General features: G+C 57.7%; 1 protein-coding gene across 1 annotated transcript; it reads left to right on the forward strand.

The window, feature by feature from the left end:
• The first annotated feature begins 7,387 nt into the window (after window positions 1-7,387).
• RTN4RL2 (reticulon 4 receptor like 2) lies at window positions 7,388-21,948 on the forward strand. The gene is made up of 3 exons (XM_058689021.1): window positions 7,388-7,800; window positions 13,428-13,909; window positions 20,568-21,948. The coding sequence occupies exons 1-3, from the start codon at window positions 7,770-7,772 to the stop codon at window positions 21,315-21,317; spliced, it is 1,263 nt and encodes a 420-aa protein (XP_058545004.1). The 5' UTR covers window positions 7,388-7,769; the 3' UTR covers window positions 21,318-21,948.
• Window positions 21,949-23,770: the final 1,822 nt, after the last annotated feature.

Raw genomic sequence — 23,770 nt, forward strand, 5'->3', positions numbered from 1 at the left:
ACCTGAATCTAAACCAAGAATCAGATACTTAACCCACTAGTCCACCCAGGTGCCCCGACAAAGAAGATTCTTAAACAAAAAGGAAAAGCACTCATTCTCCCAACCTTAAGTAATTTTCAATTTTGCACATTGTCTTCCAGACTTTGTCAACGTGAATACTTACTGTTCATAACTGCAATCACAGTGTTCATGCAAATTTCATATCCTGCCTTTTCTCAACAAACATGATGTTATAAACATTTTCCATGCTTCTGCATATTCTTTATAATTATCTGTTTGTGGCTGCCTAATATTGCATTGACTGGATGAGCCTTGGTTTTCTTAACCATCTCGCTGCCTGGAAAAATGTAGAAGGATAATGCCAGTGGCATTCCATGACCTTTTTTCATCTACTGAATAATGTTCTTAAGATCAATTCCCTGAAGTGAGATTAATGGGTCAAAAGGTAATAATGTTTTTGAGGCTCCTGTTACATTTTACTAGATTGTTTTGCAGAGTTTTGCATGCTGCTTCCAGAGATGTAGGAACACAGACTTCATCCAACGTTGCCAGCGCTGGGTGATGGTGTTTATGAATTCTGCTAATTTAATAAGTAGGAAACGCTATCCTGAGACTGCCTTCATTTCCATCTCTTTGATCACAAACAGGTTGAACTATTTTCCAAGTATTTGTTTACTCTCTGCTTATCCTCTTGGGTGAAATCGTTGCCCATCTCCTTCACCTGTTTGTCTGTTGAAGTCTTAAGGTTTTCCTTATTAATTTTGAGCGCTTTAGAGTTCATAGATATTAATCATTTGCTGGCCAGATTTGGCCATGGGAGGCTTCTGAGCAGGAGGTCATCAGATTACAACTACATTTTGGGGGATTAACCTTGAGATTAACTGAGGTAAGTGGGTTGAGAGACAGAGAAATCTGCCAGTGGCTACTGTGCTTGACGCCATAGCAGGAGCGTGAACTGCGCAGGGGTGGTGGGAATGGGTAGGCGGGTCCATGTCCCCCATCCGAGAGCTTGTGGCTCTCTGCCCTGTCTCCCACAATGCCCTTCACACATATGCACTCTCTCACAAATTCAGTGGCTTCAGCCCACAGAATTTAAGGGGAAAGGAATTATCCTGTCCTGTCCATTCACTACAGAAATGAGAAAAAGCCCACAGGGAATCACACAGGAAAGGGGTTCCATAAGCACCTTCCTTCTCCGGGGTCTCCTGGAGGTAGCGGAGGGGTTGGAGAATTGGTGCAACAGGAAGGGGGCCTCATCAGAGTCTTTCAACACATAATGTGGGTTCCCGGTCTAACAGAATCTAAAGCAGCTCATCTAATAGCCCCCCCGGCCCCCCAGGCAGGCCTTCCCAATACTTCCCAAAGCCCACTTTCCATCCCAGACTTGCCCCCTCTGCTGGACGTCAATGCAACCAGCAGCACCTTGCACCATGATTATTTGCTAGACCATGCGTCCAGGAGGTCAGCGCTGTTTGCCGAGTGCCTACTCTGTGCCAAGGCTGTGCCCAGCGCATGGAATAAAGTCAAAGAAAACATGGACCCTGTGCTTGGCAAGTTCACACTCTAGTAAGAAAGGGAGGCTCTCTTCAGCAGGAAGGGAACTCCAGCAGACACAACAGGACCCAAATTTCTAACCAACAGACCTTCAGGCAGCCAAAATTCTGACTTTTGGTCAAGACTGGCATGGAGCTTCATGAAACAAGGAAAGATTCACACAGACCTGGATTCAGAGCTTGGTTCCACAAATTCCTAGTCATGTCAGCTCTGATGAAGTCACATGACATCTCAGCATGGCTGCCCCTAACATTTGCAGGCTTAACACTGCAGATGGAAGGTAGGTACCATAGGCTGGGAGGTTTCTCCTCACCCCACCAGTCCATGCCAGGCAACCCCTGCCCACAAGTACCCCTGGCCTCTTACCCACACCAGCCTTGTTCCTTTGCATTCTTCAAGGGAATCTGACATTGGAAAACTAGGTTCAAACATAGAATGATCTAACTCCATGGCGTTCTACACACAAACTCAGCCACCTCCTCTTGTCTTCCCAAACATAGCTCCATCCCAAACAAGGACCTTACATACATCCTATGTAGGAATATCCTACCCACATGTCCAAGCTCCAGCTACTCCCCACAAACAGCTGCCCAATGGGAAAAGACACTCCCATAAGCCCTGGAAGTACATTTGGGCCATTTGAGCAAAAGATTCCAGAATTCTGGATACCCACAGTATGGTCTAGAAGGGGAATACAGGCTCCCAGAGGGCATATCCCCTTGGTTGCAGGGACTTCACGCCCCATGAAGGGGTGCTGGCTAGAGGAGGACCCGAACAAAACCCTTTAAAGCATGGGACCCAAGGCAAGAAGGATCTTTTGTTTTTTTTAAGTTTATTTATTTACTTTGAGAGCAAGCACAAGCATGCGCAGGGGAGGGGCAGAAAAGAAGGAGAAACAGAATCTCAAGCAGGCTCCAGCTGTCAGTGCAGAGCCCCACATGGGGCTTGAACTGATAAACCGTGACATCGTGACCTGAGCGGAGATCAAGAGTCAGACACTTAACCAACTGAGCCACCCAGGCGCCCCCTGGACAAGACGGATCTAAGAGTAATACTACCTCTCTGAGGAATCTCTACCAGTAAACAGGGGATGTTAATAGACCCTGCCCCACAGAGCTGCTCTGAATGTTAAATGAGCCAGTGCACATAGTTCATGACATGAAGTGGTTAATAAATGCCAGTAACTGTTATAAATAATATAAACGGACAGAGACCCTAGAAACCAAACAGGGAAGGAGAAAACATGTTGTAACACCCTTGCCCTTTAAACTACTTCGGTTTATGTTTTTTTCCTGATTTTGGAAAGCAGCCCTGTCCCCATTAGGCAGGCAGAGTAGGACTTTGGGTGGGAGGGGAGAAGGTTCTGGGTGAAAAGTGCAGGCCCTGCCCCCGCCCCAGCACGCAGTTACTGAAAGGCTCAGGGGCCTTAGAGAGTCCCTAGAAGTTCTGACCTGCCCTTGGGTCCCTCATCACACCCCCAGAGCTGGGAAGGGAGGGTAGGGCAGCATGGAAAAGGATCTATCTGGGAGGCTGCCTTCTAGTAGCTTCTGATTCCGGAGGGAGAAATGAGGATGTCACAAAGGCATGGCTCTGGGGACCCTTCCAGTGTCCACACCGCTCCTTTCAATGATGGGGAGCCTGACGCCCAGAGAGGAGAGAGGTCTGTCCCAGGATACACAGCCATTTGGAGGCTGGCTCCAGGCTAGAACCAGACTTGGAGCTCGGGCCTTGATTGTGTTCATCACACCAGGCAGTGCTGGTCCGTGCCAGAGGGAGGGAGAGATGTGGAGGCCAGACACACACACGGGGTAGGAGGTTCTAACTCAGTGGCACCTGGGTGGCTCAGTTGGTTAAGTGTCCGACTCTTGATTTCGGCTCAGGTCATGATCTCACAGTTTGTGGGTTTGAGCCCCGTGTTAGGCTCTGCGCTGATGGCAGCTGGCATGGAGCCTGCCTGGGTTTCTCTGTCTCCCTCTTTCTGCCCCTTCCCCCTTCTCAAAAATAAATAAACTTAAAAAAAAAAAAAAAACAGGTAACTCAACACCGACTCCCAGAATCAGCTGTGACCTCGGGTCCCCACCCTACCCTCTGCCACTAGACAGCAATATCTATTTCTGCCGGTTGTTGTGAGGCTGAAAAAGAAAATTAATAGTAATTTTATTAGAGTTTGTTGAGCACAGGGTCAGGTACTCTGTTAGGTTCTTTCATGTTTTATCTCATTTAATCCTCAGACAACCCCGTGCCCTGGGAACTAGTATTGCCCCCCTTCCATTTTCTGGCTGAGAAAACTGGGGCTAAGAACAGGTAAACACCCTGCCCAGAGTCCTGGAGCTAAGTCAGCAGCAGAGCCGCAGTAGGAACCTGCCCTGGACCCCAGAGCCACCCCCACTTTGGCCGCTGCCCGCCAAGTGTCCTACACAATGAAGTTGCCAAATCAGGTGTCAGAAAGAGCCAGGGACGTTCTGTGGACTCACAAGATGGGTTCCCCCAGGGGAAACAGGAGCCCTGGGGGTCACAGTGAGAGTAGGAGTGCTGTTAGTAAGTGGGCACTCGCAGAGGAAGTCGAGACTCACCTAATGTGTGCCAGTGTCTTGTTTCCTGTACCTGACCTCCTTTCCAAAGGAGGTTTCCACACGAGGGACCCTCCCCCTTCTCCGGGAAAATCCATCCATCCCATCAGTCCATTCCTGAAGATCCTTGGGTTTCCCTTGGGGCTGCAGATCCACATACAGCCACCAGAGGGCAGGCCAGCTCTGTGGCTAGTCCAGAGGACCCAGTACCCCCAGAGACTGGCCAAGTAAGTGTCCAGCCAGGCAGGGATGGACCCAGATGCCCTATGACACAACCATCCTTTGTATCTTGCCATCAGCTTACTCCCTCTGATGTCAAAACATCTAACTGTAGAAGCCAAACTCATGTTCACACGTGGTGCCTGATTCCACTGGGACAAAGATCTTAAGAACGACCACCAAAACAGTAAGGACAATTGGTTATCACCACGGACACGGGTCAGAACTTCATTTTACTAAGCACTTTCTCCTATCTTGAGTGGTTGGAGATGTACTGAAGCCTTATGAGTATGTTCCCACTGTACAGATGAGGAAACTGAAGGACCAGAAAAAGAATTAACTTACTTAGGGTCATCTAGAGAACGCTGGTCTTCAGACTGGAGGGAGAGTGGTTTCCAATTCCCTGACCGTCTGGAGGTGGGATTGGGGGGGTGGGAGCGGGGGGTGGGGGGGCAGGGGGATGCAGATGTGGACAGGGAGAGGAACAAAGGGTCAGAACGCTCTACAGGGAAGGCCAAATGCATTGTGGTACTTCCTGTAAAGCAACCATCCACCCACCCAGCCACCCACCATCCATCCATCCATCCATCCATCCATCCAAAAGGGTTCATTGAGCATTTGCTGGGGACACAAAGACGGAGGAGAGGAGTTTCCTGCCCTCAAAAAGCTGGCAGTCTAATGCGGGAAAGTGGTGAGTCAGCAGATTATAAGAAACTGCACGGCTGTACAATGGGATGTGAGCAGAGGGTCTGCGACCCTCTGAGGGGCGGCCAAGTGGAAGGTGTCTCTGGGTCTCCCAAGCCCTGAAGGAGAGGCACGGAGCCAAGGATTATGGGCAGGAGCACCCCTTTCCAACTGCATCTCACCCCGGGATGGAGGCTCCCCTCCCAGCTTCGCGTGCTGGCCTGTGTTGGGGGCCAGGGGTCCTCCCACCCCTCTCAGAAGAGCGCGGGCCCAGGGAGCCGATGACAGCACACCTGAGTCAGCCCGCCGCCCACCCGCCCCTCAGCGTCTGTCTCCGCATCTTGTGATATTTCGCTCCCCGGGAGCCAGCCCCACTGCGCTCCGGAGGCAGCTCGGCAAACAAACCCAGCGACAGATTGTGCCGCGGCTCATTCCGGGGAAGGACGCCAAATCCCACCCTGCTACCCCCAACACTCCCTCCCCGCCGCCCCCTCCAGGCCCTCCTCCCAGGCGCGGGGCCTCGGCAGGGTGGGTCCCAGGAAACGCTGGGGCCTATTCCTGCCTTCTAGAGATGGGAGGGGGGTTGGAGCCCCAGAGACGCCCCTTTCCGCTCCTGCCTCTCCTGAACCAGAGAGGCGCGGCAGAGGACATTAGGTGAGGAGAGAGCCCAGGAAGGGCAGGCGACAAACCGGCAGGGGGCGCCCGAGCGTCCAGGTGCAAGACTGCCGAGAGCCTGCCAATGAAATGGGGGTGGGGAGACGGAGGCAGACACCGAGAAACAGACAAGAGACACAGAGATGTAGAGGCAGAGAGGCAGAGGGCCATGGGACAGAAGGGAGGCTACAGAGACACGGAGAGACGGTGAGAGAGACAGAGAAGTTAGTGATAGAGACAGATGCATAAAGATAGGAAATGACAGGGAGAGAGGCAGGAGGGAGAGAGGAAGGAATGGGGGGGGGGGGTGGAACAGAGAGACAGAGACTACAAAATATGAATAAGGGTGGGGGAAGAAAGTGAGAGAAGTCGAATGAGAGCCAGGGAAGAATGAGAGACTATGGGTGGGGCGGGGAATGAATGGGGAAAAGAAACCGGCATTTATAAAGCGCCGACTGTATGCCAGGGGCTGCGTTGGACTCTGGCACCGACAGGAGAGGAGGAGCCAGAGAGGAGGCAGCGGGGGCGAGGGGTTCTTTTTCTGTGCTCCCGGGAGCGGCTGCCCGGGGCTCTCGCGCTTCCTCGGGTGGAGCTGCGCGCAGATGGCCCTGGCCCGCTCGGCACGCGCCGCTCCCGCAGCGCCTACCCCGCGGGTGCCGCAAGGCCACCGTCCCCGAAGCGCCTTCCCCCATGGCCGCGCGCCTGTCCGGAGCCGGGGCGGCTCCGAGGGCCGAGTGCTGGGCGCCGGGGGCGGGGTCGCGGCCGGGGTCATTGTCCTCGCTGTCTTTGTAAGGAGACGCTTAGGTCACGGATCGGATGGTATAGCCTCGAACGCGGCCACACGAGGCGCGTCGGGATCAGAACGCAACCCTCTTTTAGAGGAAGAAGCAGCTCGTGTAAAATCAGTGGTCTCTTCCCCACGCAGGAGATGAGATATTCCCTTTAGGTCACATCACACTCACACTTAAAAATGCACACACTCGCACGCGCACCCAAACTTGCACCCCCTCGCAAACGCATTAAGGGCACACACACCCAGGCCCTATCCCCCTGCCAGCCATCCCAAGTTCACTGGCGCCAAACTCTAGCACTCCTCATGTTTCCCACCAGTGCAGCCCCGCACGCTGGTGGGCACTCTGCGGCTCACCCATCCGCACACTCACGTGCCCCCCTCTTCCCCGGGCCCGTTCAGAAGGTCGCGCGCAAACACTCCAGAGTCACACCTTCACAAGTGTCCTTGTGCGCGCGTGCACGCTCATATACACTCCATCTTGCACACGCAAACTCTTGCATATGCTATTCTTCTAGTCGCACGCACTCCGGGCCTGGGGTCTGCGAACGGAAGGGAAAGTGGAATCTAGGAGCTCTCCCAGGAAAGAGAAATGTGGAGGCCTGGACTTTGGCGCTGGGGACGCGGCAAGAAGGAGAGGTGACCCAGGAGCCCATCTCCTCCGGGAAAGTTGGGAGGGGGGACTGGACAAGTCCACAGGGTTCCCTCACACTACTGCACCGCCGCCGCCCCCCTCCCCCAGGAAAGGATTTCTCTCGAAGCAAGGCTTCGCGAAGGCGATCGAACACCGTCCTCCGGGTTCCCCCAGGGGGGGAGGGGGTCGGGATGGAAGGGGCTGGAGAGCCGCGCCCGCCTCCTAGTGGCCAGGAGAGGGTTAAGTCGGCTGGCTAGGAAGCGAGGGAGGAGCCAGCGAGTGCGGGAAGGAGTGGGGGTGGTTGGGAAGTGCATCCTCGCTGTCCCCACTCTCCCTCGGCGAGCAGCCGGGGCGCACGGACCGACGGACTGACGGACTCGCGCGCCGCTCGCGCTGCTGGGGGGCGCTGGCGCCGGGCGTCGACGGCCAGCTCCAGCCCTCCCAGCCCCGTCGCGCCCCGCCCCGTCCCGTCGGGGCCGATGGCTCCTCCCGAGGCCCGCAACCCGGGGGGCGCAGGGTAGAGCCTCGCGGCCCGGCCACACAGCCCGGGGACTCCCGGGCCCTCCCGGAGCCCCGCGGAGTCCCCGCCGTCCGTCCGGCGGGCTCAGGGAGCGAGTGGGAGCGCCCTCCCCCCGCCGCCCCCTCCCCCGAGCGTCGAGACAAGATGCTGCCCGGGCTCGGGCGCCTGCTGCAAGGTAGGGACCTCAGCCCGCCGGCCGGCGGAGGGCAACCCGGGGAGGGGAGCCGGGTGCCCCCTCCCCCCACCCCGGGCGTGAGGGTGGGGCAGTCGTGGGGGTGGGAAGGAGCCTGGGGATGGGGGGGAGAGCTTAGCTGGGGGCCCCGCCCCCGCGCCCAGGGTGGCCGGCTGGAGGAGCTCACCCGGCTCGAGCCTGCTGGGAGGTGCGGGTAGCTCGTGACCGAGGGGGGGACGCAGGGGCAGGCGGACCCGGCCCGGGCTCCACCTGCTCCGGGGGACGCTGAGGACTCTGGCCGGCTGGGGAAGCGCCGACTCAGCAACTCCTCGTGCCCCGTGCCTCAGCACTTTCCAGTCACCTGGGAAGACTGGGGGTGTGGGTAGGGGGCTGTCTGGGAGGATGGGAGGCTCGGAGGGAAACCCAAAAGGCCCTGCCTGGTAAGACAGATGGAGGGCGCTAGAAGGGGGGGGGGGTAGCTTCACGGACTGAGTGACAAACTAGGGTGTGGACCGGAGATTGGGGGTGGGGTGGGGAAGGGGTCAGAGAGAGGGGGAGAGCAAGAGGCAGTCGGTGATGGAGAAAGTGGTTTAGGGGAGAGACGGAGAGAGAGGAGGAGGAATAAAGGTTAGACGGGAAAAACCTGGAGGGAAGTGGGACCCAGGTGAGGCCCGAGGAAGAGAGAAGGAAAGGGGAGACCAGGTTGGGAGAGAGATGGAGAGAAAGCGAGGGAATGGGACCCAGAATCGGGAAAGGAGGATGCGTAATGGGAAAGAGGGAGGTAGGCTGGGACCCTAGGGACCAGGAAGGAAAGGGGAGTGGGAAGACGGGGAACCTAGAAACCAGAAAGAGGTGGTGGATGGAGATGGGGTGTCAGGAGCCGGGAAGAGGATCCAGGATGAACACCAGGATCACGGATAGCGAATCATAAATGGGAGAGGGGCTGGGCCTGGGGCTGGGGCTGGGAAGGAAGGAGGGAAGGAAGAGGAGGAAGGGGACTAGAAGGGAGAGAGGTACCAGAGGGGGCTGCCTAGGGATGAGACAAAGAGGCTTCTGGTAACCACTTCCACGTGGGAAGCCCTCCATTCCCAAAGCGCCCGCCTGGCCCGTCCCTTCTCCCAGGCAGTGGTCGGTGGGCCAGCCTGGGGAGCTCTGAGCTCAGGGCCTTGGGGGCGGCTGTGAGGGGACAAGGGTGAGGACACTCGAGTGGGGTGGCAGCCTCCAAAGGTGGGCACCTTGGCTGGCTGCGTGCTGCCATTTATATCTCTGGGCCCTGCCGTCGGATCCTGCCACCGCCACCCTGGCGGCTGCTTATTTTGGGGTGTCACATTCTGGCAGAGTGAGAAGCTGTTTGCAGCAGCTCTAACCCTCTGTCACCCGCATCAGTGCTTCCCCAGGCCCCTGCGTCACAGGCATCACTGCCACCTCCATCCTTCTCTGCGCCCCCACCTCCTCAGCCCCTACCCCCCTCAGCATCTGCCTGCCAGGCCGCAGCCCTTTCCCAGCCTTCTGGGTCTGGCACCGTTTGTTGTTCATCTGGGACCCTGTGCCCTTCCCGCAGAGCCAGAGCCCTGGATGCCCCTTCCAGGGGGCATCTTTTCCCGGGGCCACTCTGCCCGCTGGGTTAGCACCCTGGCATCTGCCCCCCAACCCAGAGTCCATCCACCTCCTCCTCCTCAAGCTCCTTCTCTCACCGGAGCCTCGGGACTAAAAGGTGGCTCTTGGGGTGAGAACCTTGTTTCTGAGCCTTGGTACTCCAGGGTGATAGCCCAGAGTCCTTGACAATGGTCTCTCGGTGAATGGATACGTTTTGGCTCCGGGCCCCTCAGCCTTCCGGGATCGATACCATGTACTGGCCTCTCTCCGCTCCCCCGGCAGGTCAATCCTCGCCCTATCTCCTGGACACTAGTCATTCCTTTTTGACTCCAAAATGGGCCGTCCCTTAAAGTAGCCACAAGCTGGAGCCCAGAAGAGGAAATCTGCAGAGATCCTGGGTGCCTTCTTTGCTCTCACCCGAAGGGCATCATGGCTGGCCCAGCCCCGTGCACCTGGGTGCAGTTTCTGTCTCCCTTTACCTTAAGGGCAGTGACTGTCACACTCAGGTGTGGGTTCTGTGGATGATATGGGGTCTCCAGCTGCAGAACCTGGGGCAACTCATTTTCTGTGCCTGAGCCTCCCTCCCCTCGCCTGAAAATTGGGGGCAATAATATTGACCTCACGGGGTTATGTTACATTATACTCTATGCGTAAAGACACTATTTCTCTACGTAGAAATACCGTGCCTGGAGCACAGTAGGTGCTTAATGACAGATGGCTTCTGCCCACCCCTGCTCTGCGCTCCCCTGCGGCTTTAGCCATCACCTGCTGACTTTAGAAAAAAGGAAGAGGAGGAAAGAGAGAGGACGGGGTGAGCCAAGAGGGTGGGGGAGGCTGTCACCACCAGCTTTCCTCCGTCCCTTATAAGTAGTGAGGGCTTCAGTGAACTGAAGGCTTCAAGAAAGATATTGAAGGCAGACTGTCAGACATTCATGTCAGGAGGCCTGAGCTGCTCACTCAGAAACTGACCCTTCCCCTTTCTGGCCCTCAGTGGCACTGCCTGTGAAATAAGCGTTTTGGCCACTGACGTACCCACTCCCCCTTCCAGCTCCGACGCTCTGTATCTTGCCCTGGCCTTTGCTAGGGAGTCACAAAATGGGAGCTGGGAGCAGACATGTGGTCCTCAGGGAGGGAAAGGAGACAAGGCCTGGAGGGAAGGAGTAATGGTGAGGAGCCGTGGGAAGCAGGAGGTGGGGAAGGGACCGTGTGGCAAGAAGAAAAAGGGCTCACACCACGGGCACAGACCGAGGGCGGAGGAGGGAGAGAGGTGCGGCCCGCCAGCCCCCACTGCCTCTGCCCAGGAGCGCTCCAGCAAGGGCCGGGGGTGGGGGGCAGAGAAACCCAGCGCCCCCCACCTTCCCCTCCTCCTTGCCTCCAGTGAGAGCCGCAGCCTGAATTATGGATGAGGCTCCTTGGGTTACAGCTGCTTTGCACGGCAGAGAGGGCCAGAAATGGTAACAGAGTCACTGTTACGCAGCAGCTGTCACAGAGGGGCCCCCTGCTCAGGGCCCCTCCTCAAAGACCCTGCAGGGAACACCAGCTCCAACTTGGGGCAGTGGGCAGTGATGGAGGGGCGGATACAGGGGCAGGTGGAGGGGGCGTGGGGAAAGAAGAGAGGAGCCCCCTGATGTGGGTAAGCAGGGGGCCAGGGAGTTGTGAGTCAGCCCCGGCACCCTTGGCCTCTAGGCTGGAGGAGACCCTGGGGCCAGTGAGTGGCCCCTGACTCTGGAGAGCGGTGGGATTGCACATCCTTCCCCTGTCTCTCCTGGGGTACCGGGCAGCCCTGGAGGCTGAGGGAAGAGCTCCCTAATCCTCTGGAGGGCTGTGGCCTTCAGAGCTCACACTCTCTTGTGAGCTTGTGGATAAGGGGTGGGATTAAGGATCAGAAAAAGGATTTGACTTCCCCTGGCGTCAAGTCCTTGGGGAAGCAAGCTCAGAGGGGGACTGCTAAGAAGAGAAGTGTCCTGGCCAGGCATCAGGAGACTCCTTTTTGGTCCCTGCCCCATCAACCACTTTGCTGTGTGACCTTGGGCAAGTTCCTTGCCCTCTCTGAGCCCCAATGTGCCCTCCATAGAATAAGAACTTGAACCCGATGAGCCTGGAGGACCTTTCCAGCTCTGAGATCTCCTGTTCTTAGCCCCAAACCTCAGTCCTCGTGAAACCCACCCAGGGTTCCCTGCTGCGCTCCCTGCCCCCCCCTTCCCCCCCCTTCTCCCCCCCCCCCCCCCCGCCTGGTTCAGATGAGGGGTGAGAGACACGCCCCTCCACCCCACGTGGCTCTGAAAAACTCAGGAGGAGAAAGTAATCGTGAAACGCCGCACGGGGGAGGGGTGAGAAGGGCCGAGAAACGCGGAGGTGGTGTGAAGGAACGGAACAGCAGCCGCTGTGTCACTGAGTATTACATCACACCCAGCCTACACACGCACGGGGCCGCACTCACACACACGCGGAGTGCAGCCGGCACACGCTCGCACGCTCGCACCGCACAGCGCCAGGAGGGGCCTGGTCAGAGTTGGGGTGGCGCCCCAGGTGGGGGAACAGGAACACGGCACACATCAGGCATGGGGTCTCCCGCCCCCACACCCGTGTGTCCCCCCAGGCGAGGAGGCGTGGCAGAGGGTCCACGATACCCACGCCACACCCCTTGCCTACCATCACACACACACACACACACACACACACACGCCACACGCCACACGCCACACGCCACACGGCAACCTCCAGAGCACAAGGCACCACTTAAAGTCACAGACCCTCGGTCTCTCCCCTGGAGTCTCTGAAGCCCAGAAAGCCCAGAAAACCTCGGGTCCTGGGTCCAAGCACCCATCTTCCTCCCCTCGGCCTTCATGGGCCTAATACATTGCTTGAAGCAGAAGGCTCTCAGTCTATGTGTGCCCAGGGAATCAGTGTCCGGGTTGTGGGTGGAGGCTCCCCTTCACCCCAGGCCAACGTGCCAGCAGAAAATCCCAGGAGTCATCTGGAAGTCATGGTAAAGGGCAGAGGTCAAGCTAGGTCCAGTCCACAAGCTTACGAGCTGCAGGGAAGGCAAGAAGACCAGGGGACAGGGATGGACGAGGGGGTCCTGCACAGGGATACAGGGGGCCTAGACTCGGCTCTTTAGCCCCAGGCCCTTAGGCCTGCTTCTCCATCCGTATCATAAGAAGGCCGAGCTATTTCCAGTATTCAAGTTGCTTGAAAATATATATACGTATATGCATCTTTAAGTGACTTCGAATGAGAACAGCGTGTGGTATAAAAATGCAGATTCCCAGGCTGCCCCCCAGGAATTCCGATTCTGCAATCTTTCCAGGACCACCCGGCTGATTCTGTTGCAGGCGGCCGCTGGCCCCAGATAGAAACGCACTTGCCCCTGGTCCCTAAGGGCCCTTCCAGCTTGGAGAGGCCCTGGTTCTTCCAAGGTGAAAGGTGAAAGCTGCCGGCAGGTGAGGGAGGGGACTGCAGGCAGCAGTGGATTCTGCAGGGCCAGACCCCAGGTCAGCCAGAGAGGGCCACAATGCACGGGCCTTAGATTCACCAAGGCTCTCAATTTAGTTCCAGCCGATCTCAAATGGGGGCGACTCACTCCCCAAGGGACATCTGGCAATGTCTGGAGACATTTTGGTTATCATAACCAGGGGGCAGGTGTGACTGGCATCTAGCGGGTAGAGGAATACCCGAAATAGGACATCATATAGGACTGCCCCTGGCAGCAAAGAACCATCAGGCGCACCACACCGAGGCGGGGCGGGGGGAGGGAGCCCTGGCAGTCCACATGGCCAAACCTACCACAGCGGAACCAGTTGAGAAAAGACCACCACTCGTCAAACAACGTTAAACCTCGCTGTCTACAGTGCCCTCTTGGCATCTCTTTATTTTTTAACACACCAGGAGCCTCAAAAATCAGAGGTGGCTGGGGCTTCTCGCGACTCTAGGGATGCACCCAGAACCCCACCCCGAGAAGCCCTGCGGTGAGGTGTCCCCTGCACCCCACCCTGGCCCGCAGCCCACCCAGACCCGCCTCCCTCTCCCCACAGGTCCCGCCTCGGCCGGCCTCCTGCTGATGCTCCTGGCCCTGCCCCCAGCGGCCCCCAGCTGCCCCATGCTCTGCACCTGCTACTCGTCCCCGCCCACCGTGAGCTGCCAGGCCAACAACTTCTCCTCGGTGCCGCTGTCCCTGCCGCCCAGCACGCAGCGACTCTTCCTGCAGAACAACCTCATCCGCACGCTGCGGCCCGGCACCTTCGGGCCCAGCCTGCTCACCCTGTGGCTCTTCTCCAACAACCTCTCCACCATCTACCCGGGCACCTTCCGCCACCTGCAGGCCCTGGAGGAGCTGGACCTCGGCGACAACCGGCACCTGCGCTCTCTGGAGCCCGACACCTTCCAGGGCCTGGAGCGGCTGCAGTCGCTGCATCTGTACCGCTGCCAGCTCAGCAGCCTGCCCGGCAACATCTTCCGCGGCCTGGTCAGCCTGCAGTACCTCTACCTCCAGGAGAACAGCCTGCTCCACCTACAGGTGAGCCGGCCCCGCCCGGGGCGCGCGCGCATGCGCAGAGTTCTCCCAGGACCCCGGGCTGCTCCGTCCAGGTGCCCATGGGGACACCCGTCCTGCCAAAGCATCTCTATTTCCCTGCCCCTTCTCTAAGTTTCTGTGTCCCTCTCACTCTCTCCAGGCGGGGTTCTCTTTTGTTTTCTCTCCTCTGTCTTCCTGTCTGTGCCTGTTTGGGTCCCTTGCTGCCTCTCTCACTAACTCTCCAACCCCCCATCTGTCTCCCTCTGCCCGGCTGTCTGTCTGTCTATCCTTTTCTGTCCCTCTCTGCCTCTCTCACCAACTTGCCTCCCCCATCTGTCTTCTTCTGCCTCTTCTGTCTGTCTCCCTTCACACGCCCACCCCACACACTCCCCCATGTCTGTCTGGGTGTATGTGTGTGTCTCTTTCTGTGATCCCTCCTTTCCCCCTTGGCTGCCTTCGAGGGGCTCTGCCTTTCACCGGGCACCCAGCCCGAAGGCCTTTGTGGCTGATTTTCTCACCTGCCCCCACACCCTCCCACATCCCGGGGAGGAACAGCAAGAGGGCAGAGCCCCTACCATTATGCCCCATGGGAGGCTCTGCCTCTCTCCAGCTCACTGGGTAATGGGACGAGGGCAAGTCCTCCCCTTTCTGGATTCCTGTCCCCCAGACCTGGCATCCCAGTGCAAGGGAAGAAGGAGAACAAACGGGTAAAGGGCTGTTAAGTAGCTGGAAAATGGATGCTCTGGAAACGGAAGGAATAACAGTAATTGCTATTTATTGTTATTGTCATTGATCTAAATATTGTTTATTGTTGTTGTTATGCTGACTGTTTGACAGCCAGATCCTCCCGTTCTATTTCCCCAGGAAGCAATCACACACCCTCCAAACCACTCTGGAAGAAATTCCTCCCTTGGCTACATAGCCTCTGGCTGGAAAGGGGGCAAGGACATCCAAATTCTCCCCTCTCCCCACATAAGCCTGGAAGGCTCTTGCTCCTCCCCAGGTCGGTGCCTGCCTGGTCTCACCAGTGTGCCAATTTGAACATCAGGTCAGTGTTGACGTGGACAGTGTTAATGACAATACCCTAACAAACCTGCGTCCAGCACCCATTATGGGCTGGGTGCCAAGGACTCAGCAGGGAACAAAACAGACCAAGCTCCCTGCCTTCAGAGACAGCATTCTAGTGGGGGGAGACAGACAAGAAGAAAAATGCAGAGGATGCTGGAAATCTTGTCATGGCTATTATCACTGCAAAAATAATGATAACAGTAGCATCCACTACTGCTCAGTGGGCACACTGTGCGTCTGGCACAGGCATCGACAGGCATCGACTCTGGTGTCGTTTACAGGCGTGTGACAAATTTTGACCGTCCTGAACCCCAGTTTGCCCATCTGTAAAACGGGGGCAGCAACAGCCCCCATCTCCCAGGGATTTTATAAGCGTTCAGTGCATGAATAATTTGTAAGGCACTTAGAATAGTGCTTGGCATACGGTAAGCACTATATAAATGCTTGTTAAAACACTATTTTAAAAAGAGAAACAAACCTCATTTAACATTGGTCTTGGTGAAATGGCCCATCTTGGACCCAATCCTGGAGATTTGGGTCAACCTCTTGGATTATCCTGAGGCCATGAGTGGGTCCCAGAATACTCCCTCCCTTTTCCTGCCTGCCTAAATTCGCCTCGGATCTCAGGGTGTATGAAGTCTATTCGGCCACCTCACCTCATTTCCGTAGCCCCGTTGGAGGCTGTTTCCTCCACAGATGAGGAAGTGGAGGCCGAGAGTCCCAAAGACTTGTAGATAGAAGGCCTCTTCCCGCGAAGTCTCTTAAACCACTGCACAGAGTCCACGTGACAGGGGGCTAGCGTGTCCCACCATCTTGCTGAGCCTCACGGGAACCTGGCAATAGGGACATGGGATAGAAGCTCCCGAGGCCACTCAACCAGGAAGGGCAGGTGGCATTTGAGCCTGCGTCCACTCAGACTTCTCCACTGGGCTCTGTCCGGGCACAGGAAGTACAGCAGTGTGGGCTCCCCTTTGAGAGCACACGCCTTGGAGTCTGCTAAACCGAGGTTCAAATCCTGGCTCCCGTAGGACTTAGGACAAATTACTCAACCTCCCGGCCTTCCATTTCCTCGTCTCTAAAATGGCAATCGTGATGGTACTTAACATTTATCTGGGACATTTTGTAAGGTAGAACACTTAGCCCCGAGCCACACTCAATGCGGGTGCTATCATCATTATCCTATTACAGCCAGTAGTTCAACAACTACTCCTACAGAGCCCCTGACCTCCTTAGCAATATAGATCAGTTGGTTCAGAATGACAACTTTGGGGCCCGAGGGCCCGAGTTTGAATCCCCCTGCTCTATTTTCCGACTTACTGAACTTTAGGCAAGGTGCCCCCCCACTCTGAACCTCAGTTTCCTCATCTTTAAAAGGGGGAGGATAAAAGTAATACCTGCCACAAAGAACGGCTGTAAAAAGCAAATGCATTTGTGTATATAAAGCACATAGTTCAGTGCAGAATAAATCATGTCATGATGCCATGACCCTCCATCGACCCTCAGGCCACGAATGGCAGCCAGAGCCTGGGGTCAGGAAAGGCCTAGGCAAAGGGAGCCTTGAGTGGACACGGTGAGGGCAGGGGGTCCCCTGAAACAGGACATGTGAGTCAGGCACCCCTTGGTGTGAACGGTCCTGGGGATCATGGGAAGGAAGTGTCTTCGCACCTGGCCCTTCATAGAGGAGAAAGAGCCAGCCTCTGCCTGGGAGATGCCATAGGCAGGTGAGAAGACACGCGGGCTGGGGTGAGATCCACAGAGTGCAGGTGTGACCCAAGATGGCGCCTGCCCAGAGAGGGGAGCTTCGGAGGCGGTGAGAGGGCCACAGCTTTTCAGGAAGAGGAAGGTGGAGGTGGGATGGGGTGGAGTTTCTCATGGACCGTCTGTTGTAGGCCAGGCACTGCACCAGGGGGGGTTTGCTCATCACTGGATATTTACAGAGCACCTGCCATATGCGAGGGATTCTGGCGGTGAACAGAAACAGTGTCCCTGCTCTCCTGGAGCTGACGTCCTACTTGAGGAGAACCAGATGATAGAGACACCAGGTCTCTCCTTTAATCGTTACAGCCTGCACGGTATGCAAGGGCAGTCTCTGCACTCTGGCAGATCCGAATTGGAATCCCAGGTCCGCTTCTGATTTGCTGTGTGGCTCTGGGCAAGTTACTTAACCACTCTGAGCCTCACCGGGCCCATCTGTAAGGTGGAGAACATGACCTGCGCCTCAGAGGTTTGTTGTGGGGGCGAAAGCACATGCTGCTTGCAAAAGGCTCCGCACAAGGGGTGGCTCAGGGTAAGCGTCATTCCCCCCATTTAGCAGCTGAGGACGCTGACCCTCAGCAAATCTCAGGCACCAGTCCAAGGTCACCCAACTGCTGACGAGCGTAGCCTAGCATTGGCCCCCGTCCGCCTGACCCCAGAGTCCACATCCACATTCCACCATACACGGCTGGTGGACCCTAGCCAAGTGGCTTGCCTTCGGGGAGCCCCACTCTCCTGTTCTCTGGAAGGGACATAATAATGTTATCGGCCTCGTGGGGTCGCGATGATGGAGTTGCTACATGGGACTGGGCAGCACAGAGCTTGGCACACGGTGAGAGCTCAGCAAGTCAGCTGCTTGACGATGCTGACGCAGACGATGATGGTGACACCTGGCACAGACTGGTGAGCATTGTGAGTGGGGGTGCCTGGCACAGAGTAGACACTCAATACAGTTTTGTTGAATGAATGAGGTACATTCCAGGACTCACTTACTCATAAATATCAGATGAGGTTGGATCTTAATGATCAACCATCTCCAGTCCCTTGTTTCACAGATGAAAACACCTGAGGCCCAGAGAGGTTCGTGGAGCTGCCCAAGGTCACACAGCCCAGCGGCTGGCTAGCACGCCAGAGACTGGAGCTGGGAGGGTGGAAAGCAAAGTGAAGAGCAGGATGCTGTGGGAGAGGGGTGGGGGGGCAGGGCAGGGATGCTGCCTTGCGATTCCAAATGGATGCAGGGAGCTGTGAACTGACCTGGGGGGAGGTGAGGGAAATGTGGTTTTCCGAGATGGATGTGGATGACTTTAGCAACCGCTGTCAGCCCTGAGGGAGGGGGTGATGTGGGGGGGTGGGGGGTGGTGAGGGTGAGGGCTGTGAAAGTCAAGAGCTTATTAATGCACAGAGAACGTCTGAACAGGGAGAGAGGAAGGCCGGGACTTGAGAGCTGCAGCCCAGGAAGTGGCTGTGGGATTTGGCAACAGCTTGGATGAGGGGAGGGGTGTGGACCCCCAGACGGAGGCTCAGCAAGGGGAAGGCCAGGACTTTTACAAGAGGGAAAAGGGGGCAAGGAGAAGAGGTGGGAATTAAGGCATTCTGTAGCCCCCAAGTTGGGACTGTGGGTCAAAGGCGCCTGAGTTTCTGGGTTGTCTGAATCTCTGGTGCTCCCTTCCTGACCTCTGGAAGTCCCCAAAGTGCCGATTACCTCTGCTTCTACTCCCGCCCCATACTGATCCTGACCAGGGATCTCTGGGTGGGGCCCACTATTGCTAACACTCCATAAAAAAACCAGAAACCCTAACTAGGTGTCTCAGTGGAAGGGTTTCAGAGCCCACTCCCTGGCGGGGGGGGGGGGGGGGGGCCAGGAAGACAAGGACAAGGAAGGCCAGACTGGGACAGGCTGAGGCCACGGCTGTGCAGAGAGCCCACTGGAGACCTGAGCTGGACACACGGGGTGGTGGCAGCAGGGGGCAGAGAACGCTGGTGTCAGAGACAGCCAAGAAGGTTGAGGGGACGGATCTCAATGTGGCCAAGAGGAGGGTTCTTGGCAGGCTCAGTTCCTGTAGCAGAGAGGGCGGAAGGCAGATGGGAGGGGGCGAGCAAATGCGGGAGCTCAGGAAGGTGGAGGCTGTGGGTGTGGGCTAGGAGTCAACGCCCTCCCCCCACCTGAGAGCCAGCGACCAGGCTCCTGAGTGGGATGGGCGGGATCATCCCCCCTGGCAGGAACCGGTGGGAACCACAGCCTGGAAACAGGACCCAGGGGTGAGCTGCCTTGAGCACAGCGTATGCTCTTATCGCTGGGAACTAGACTTCCTGGGCCTGCTGACCACAGCGATGTCCCGCACAGAGGGGTGGATCTCAGTGCTGGGGTCCTGGGCCCTTCATCTCTCTGGGTCTTTGTGCTTTCCTCCATAAAGAGTGGCTGGGCCGGTGGACCCCAAAGCACTGACTCCCAAGTCTGGCTGGCCATCACCAAGCTGGTGAGCTGGATAAAATGCAGAATCCACCCCCCTGCCTCCTACCCACCCTCCCCTGTGCAGCATACCTAGACCTATTCCCTCACCCCCATTAATTCTAAATCAGAGCTCAAGATCCTTCCAGCACTAACTTGGCCTGATTCTGGGACCCCCCCACCCCCCAGCCCCAGGCAGGCAGGTGGGGCAGCCCCTCTAAGGGGACCAGTGATGCAGGGCATCAGACAGCAGGTTTCCTTCCCCTTCCCTGCTGCCTCCGGGGGTGGGGGGAGGGGGGCTGACGCTTGGTGCCATTAATTTCCCAGCCAAGTAGAATAGCAGAATTTTTGAGCCCCAGGAAGCTCCTCTCTGTTAGAGGAAAAGGGATGGACCTAATTGTAACTGAGACCCTACTGTCGAAATAACCACCGTTTATTGGTGGTGGTCTGTGTGCCCAGCGGGTACTGTATCCTTCCAGCATGATCTCACCTAACCCTCAGGTTGTTCTCTGGGTTATACATGCTGAGGAAACTGAGGCTAGATGAGGCTAAAGAACGTGCCCGATGTAACGCAGCTGGAAAGAGGGCAAGCTGGATCCGAAGCCCTGGGCTGTCACTCCAGAGCCTGTGGGCTTCACTGGACCGAATCCCAATGTGCCAGGCACTGTGCCCAGCACTTCACCCATCTGCTCTTTGTGTGGATCGTCTTCTTTAATCCTCAGAACAAACCCGGGAGGAGGTACACTCATCCCCATTTTATAGATGCGGAAACAGGCTTAGAGAGATTACTGGCACGGCCAAATCAGCAATCTTGGCCAACCCACAGAATGCCTACCCCTGTGGAAATCCTGTTCTAAGGAACTGAGTGTATGTTGCTTATCTAATCTCCACATCTCACAGGTGAAGAAACTGAGTCAGAGATCCTGAGACTCGCCCCAAGTGGCACAGTCAGGACTGCTGGATCCAGGGCTTGAAGTCAGGCAGTCTGGCTGCCCCGTCTGCATACTTAAGCAAACCCGGGGTTCTCCTCCTCCAAGTGTGGTCCTCGGACCAGCAGCATCAGCACCACCCGGGAACAGAGCCTCAGGCCGCACCCCAGACCTGCTGAATCAGGAACCCAGGGGGCAGCACGCAGGCCCCTGCAGGAGATTCAAAGCACTAGCGGTCTAAGAACCACTGCCCTCAACCGTATCGCGTTCCCCCACCTTACCCTCTCCGCGGGTGAGGGGAGGCAGGATTCAAACCCAGGACTCCGAATCAAAAGGTCAAACCCTTCCCGGCCTACCGCAGCGCTCCCCCTCCCCTCCCTCCTCTCCACCCGCCTCTAAGGACCTATCTCTTCTCTCCCTCCTCCCCGTCCCCCCCTTCCCCCCCCCCCCCCCCCCCCAGGATGACCTGTTCGCGGACCTGGCCAACCTGAGCCACCTCTTCCTGCACGGGAACCGCCTGCGGCTGCTCACGGAGCACGTGTTCCGCGGCCTGGGCAGCCTGGACCGGCTGCTGCTGCACGGGAACCGGCTGCAGGGCGTGCACCGCGCGGCCTTCCGCGGCCTCAGCCGCCTCACCATCCTCTACCTGTTCAACAACAGCCTGGCCTCGCTGCCCGGCGAGGCGCTCGCCGACCTGCCCGCGCTCGAGTTCCTGCGGCTCAACGCCAACCCCTGGGCGTGCGACTGCCGCGCGCGGCCGCTCTGGGCCTGGTTCCAGCGCGCGCGCGTGTCCAGCTCCGACGTGACCTGCGCCACCCCCCCGGAGCGCCAGGGCCGCGACCTGCGCGCCCTCCGCGACGCCGACTTCCAGGCCTGCCCGCCCGCCGCGCCCACGCGGCCCGGCAGCCGCGCCCGCGGCAACAGCTCGTCCAACCACCTGTACGGGGTGGCCGAGGCCGGGGCGCCCCCAGCCGACCCCTCCACCCTCTACCGAGACCTGCCCGCCGAAGACCCGCGGGGGCGCCAGGGCGGGGACGCGCCCACGGAGGACGACTACTGGGGGGGCTACGGGGGCGAGGACCAGCGGGGGGAGCAGACGTGCCCGGGCGCTGCCTGCCAGGCGCCCCCGGACTCCCGCGGCCCCGCGCTCTCGGCCGGGCTGCCCACCCCTCTGCTTTGCCTCCTGCTCCTGGCGCCCCACCACCTCTGACTGCGGTGCTGAGACAGAAGAGGCCCTTGACCCCCCCCTCGCCCAGCCCCGCCCGGCTGAGGCCGGCCGGGCCCTGTCCCCGCCCCCGGCCTTGCTGCCTTCCTGTCCCCTCCCCTCTCCTCTCTTCCCAGGGGACCCGGCCTGGCCAGGCCTCTCCCTGCCTCCTGGGCTGTTGGCTCAGGGCAGCCCCCGGAAGTCTGGACGCGTCTGGTGGCTCAGCCCTGTTCTCCCCAACTCCGGCCATTAACTCTTTCCCACCCCAAGGCTGGGGTGGGACACCCCAGGCAGCCGCTGTCCCCTTCTCCCAGTGCCCACCGTGGACGAGAGGGGCTTTCGTCCGCAGAGCATCTTCCACCAGCAGAGCCTTCGGAAGCTCCCGGGAAGGGAGCCCCACCCAGGAGCCCTTTGGAGGGATGCCTCACTTGGGGCCAGGCTAACCTGAGGCCCCTGCTTATCCTAGCCCCCCTCAACCTCCCGACACCGGAGGAATACTTTTCTCCTAAGTCTACCCGGGACATTTTTTAGGGTGCCCGGAGAGAACTTTCCTCTCCACCGTGGCCCCCGTGTGGTGAAGATCAACATAAGTTGTTTGGGGAAAAAAAAAAATTTATTAAAAAATTCTATTATTTTACCTTCTTCTGTAAGATTTGTTGGCTCAGGACCTCAAAAGAGGGAAGAGGGCTTAGAACCATCGGGATTTCAGGGCCAGGAGGGTTAGAGAGAGGAGATCCATCCCATGCCATCAAAGCGCTTCTTGCTGGCTGGAGCCCGTGTGTATGCTGCTCCCCGACGATGAGAAGCTCAAGACTGAGGATGAGGGGTGTTTGCGGAGCCCCAGGCAGGCCAGGTGAAATCTGACAGCCAAGAGTAGGGGCTGACATCACCTCACCTCCCCATCTGTCCCAGAGAGGCAGCTACAGCCCACCCTGGGTTGTCTGGCCCCTGAGGAGCTAACCCTGGGGAAGGCCTGCAGCCTGGTTAACAGCTCCCTCGCAGGCCCTGTTCCTTCAGGAGGGAAGAGCATTTCTCACCTCACCCTGCAAGGAGAAATAACAGACATCCACGGTCACAGCCAGCCCAAACATGGCTTTGGGCAAATCTGAAAAAGGCACCTCTTCCTCAGGGGAACCCAGCCCCACAGCACAGCAAACACCTTAGCAAGCGGAGCCTAAGGCTGAATTTCAGCTCACACTGGCCCCGTTGGCTGAGTGCCTTTGTGCAGTGTACAGCCTAACCCTACAGATCAATGTTCTCTTTCCCTTGGCTCCTGCAAGGTGGGATGGACCAGGTCAGAGAAGCAGTCCTGCAAGCAGGTTAGAAGAGAGACTGAGGTCCTAGGGTGACCAGAGGGACAAGAGTCCCAAGTTGGGGTGTCCTGCTGGCTTGAGGTATGACCAGAAGCTTCATCTTTCCAGTGTGTGAAGGGGAGACTGAGGGGAAGGAAAAAGCTCGACTAAGAAGGACTTGGGATGGAGCCTAGGAGTGAGTCTCACCAGAGCAACCTGGGGAGAAGGTGGATGGTTTACATTTAGGATTAAGAAGCTACCTTGGGGGGTGGGAGTGGCAAGAGAGGGGACCCGGATGCCAGCGCTCAGACGGGAGAGGTGCTGAGGTTCTGTGACTCTGGCCGGGCAAGTCAGAAGGCTGGCCAGGAGAGGAGGCAGAGACAGGAAGGAGTGGACACTGAAGGCCTGAGGCAGGCCGACTTTGGATAGGCGTGTGGGGTGGGTGGGGAGATAGTGAAAACGGCTAGCTAGTCAGGAACCTGGGGAGCTCTGGGTCGGGGGTCTCCCAGGTGCCTGTGTCAGGCTGACTTTGAGGAGGCTAGCTACTGGGACCAGGGGGCCAAGAGCTCTGATGGAGGACGAGCTGCTGGGGGCTGGGCAGGGCAAGGGAAGGTGCTGGGAAATCAGATGCAGGCCGTCCAGGTCACAGAATTATCGTTGTGAAATATTCATGGGCCTTCGGTCCAGATTCTATTTCAGAACAGTGAAAGCAAGAGGAGTGTGTGAGCCTCAGGAAGAAGCCTACAGCAAAGCCTCTTTCCACCACCCCACCCCCACCAGCCCAGACAGACCCACGGACGCCCATCACGTGCACACCCACGCTCACACGCTCTCTCACACACACTCACACAACACAGAGCTACGGAGCACGTGCAGGCAGGCTGACACCCACGGGTCCCACAGACGGGCAGATGTACCCCAAATACCGGCGTGCACGCATAGCCGCACGGCCACCGAAACAGGACTCCATGCACCGACCACCTCCAGAGATCTCACTTGGCACAGACCCCCAGCGTCTCCAACTCAGAGTCACAGCCTTGAACCCCACACCCTGAAACAGGAGGGGCTGTTAAGACCGTCCAGTCCAACTGCCGGTGCTCTGATGGGGAAACTGAGGCCCAGAGAGGGGAAGGGATTTGTCCAAGACTCCCCACCCTGGAAGGAAAC

This window comes from Neofelis nebulosa, chromosome 10 (assembly GCF_028018385.1).
Source record: "Neofelis nebulosa isolate mNeoNeb1 chromosome 10, mNeoNeb1.pri, whole genome shotgun sequence".
NCBI classification, from domain to species: domain Eukaryota; kingdom Metazoa; phylum Chordata; class Mammalia; order Carnivora; family Felidae; genus Neofelis; species Neofelis nebulosa.

Bases quoted from the DNA above. Each gene is read 5' to 3' on its own strand.
- RTN4RL2 (XM_058689021.1), top strand. From the start codon at position 7,770: ATGCTGCCCGGGCTCGGGCGCCTGCTGCAAG. The intron at 7,801-13,427 runs GTAGGGACCTCA...CTCTCCCCACAG, and splicing joins GCTCGGGCGCCTGCTGCAAG to GTCCCGCCTCGGCCGGCCTC. The intron at 13,910-20,567 runs GTGAGCCGGCCC...CCCCCCCCCCAG, and splicing joins ACAGCCTGCTCCACCTACAG to GATGACCTGTTCGCGGACCT.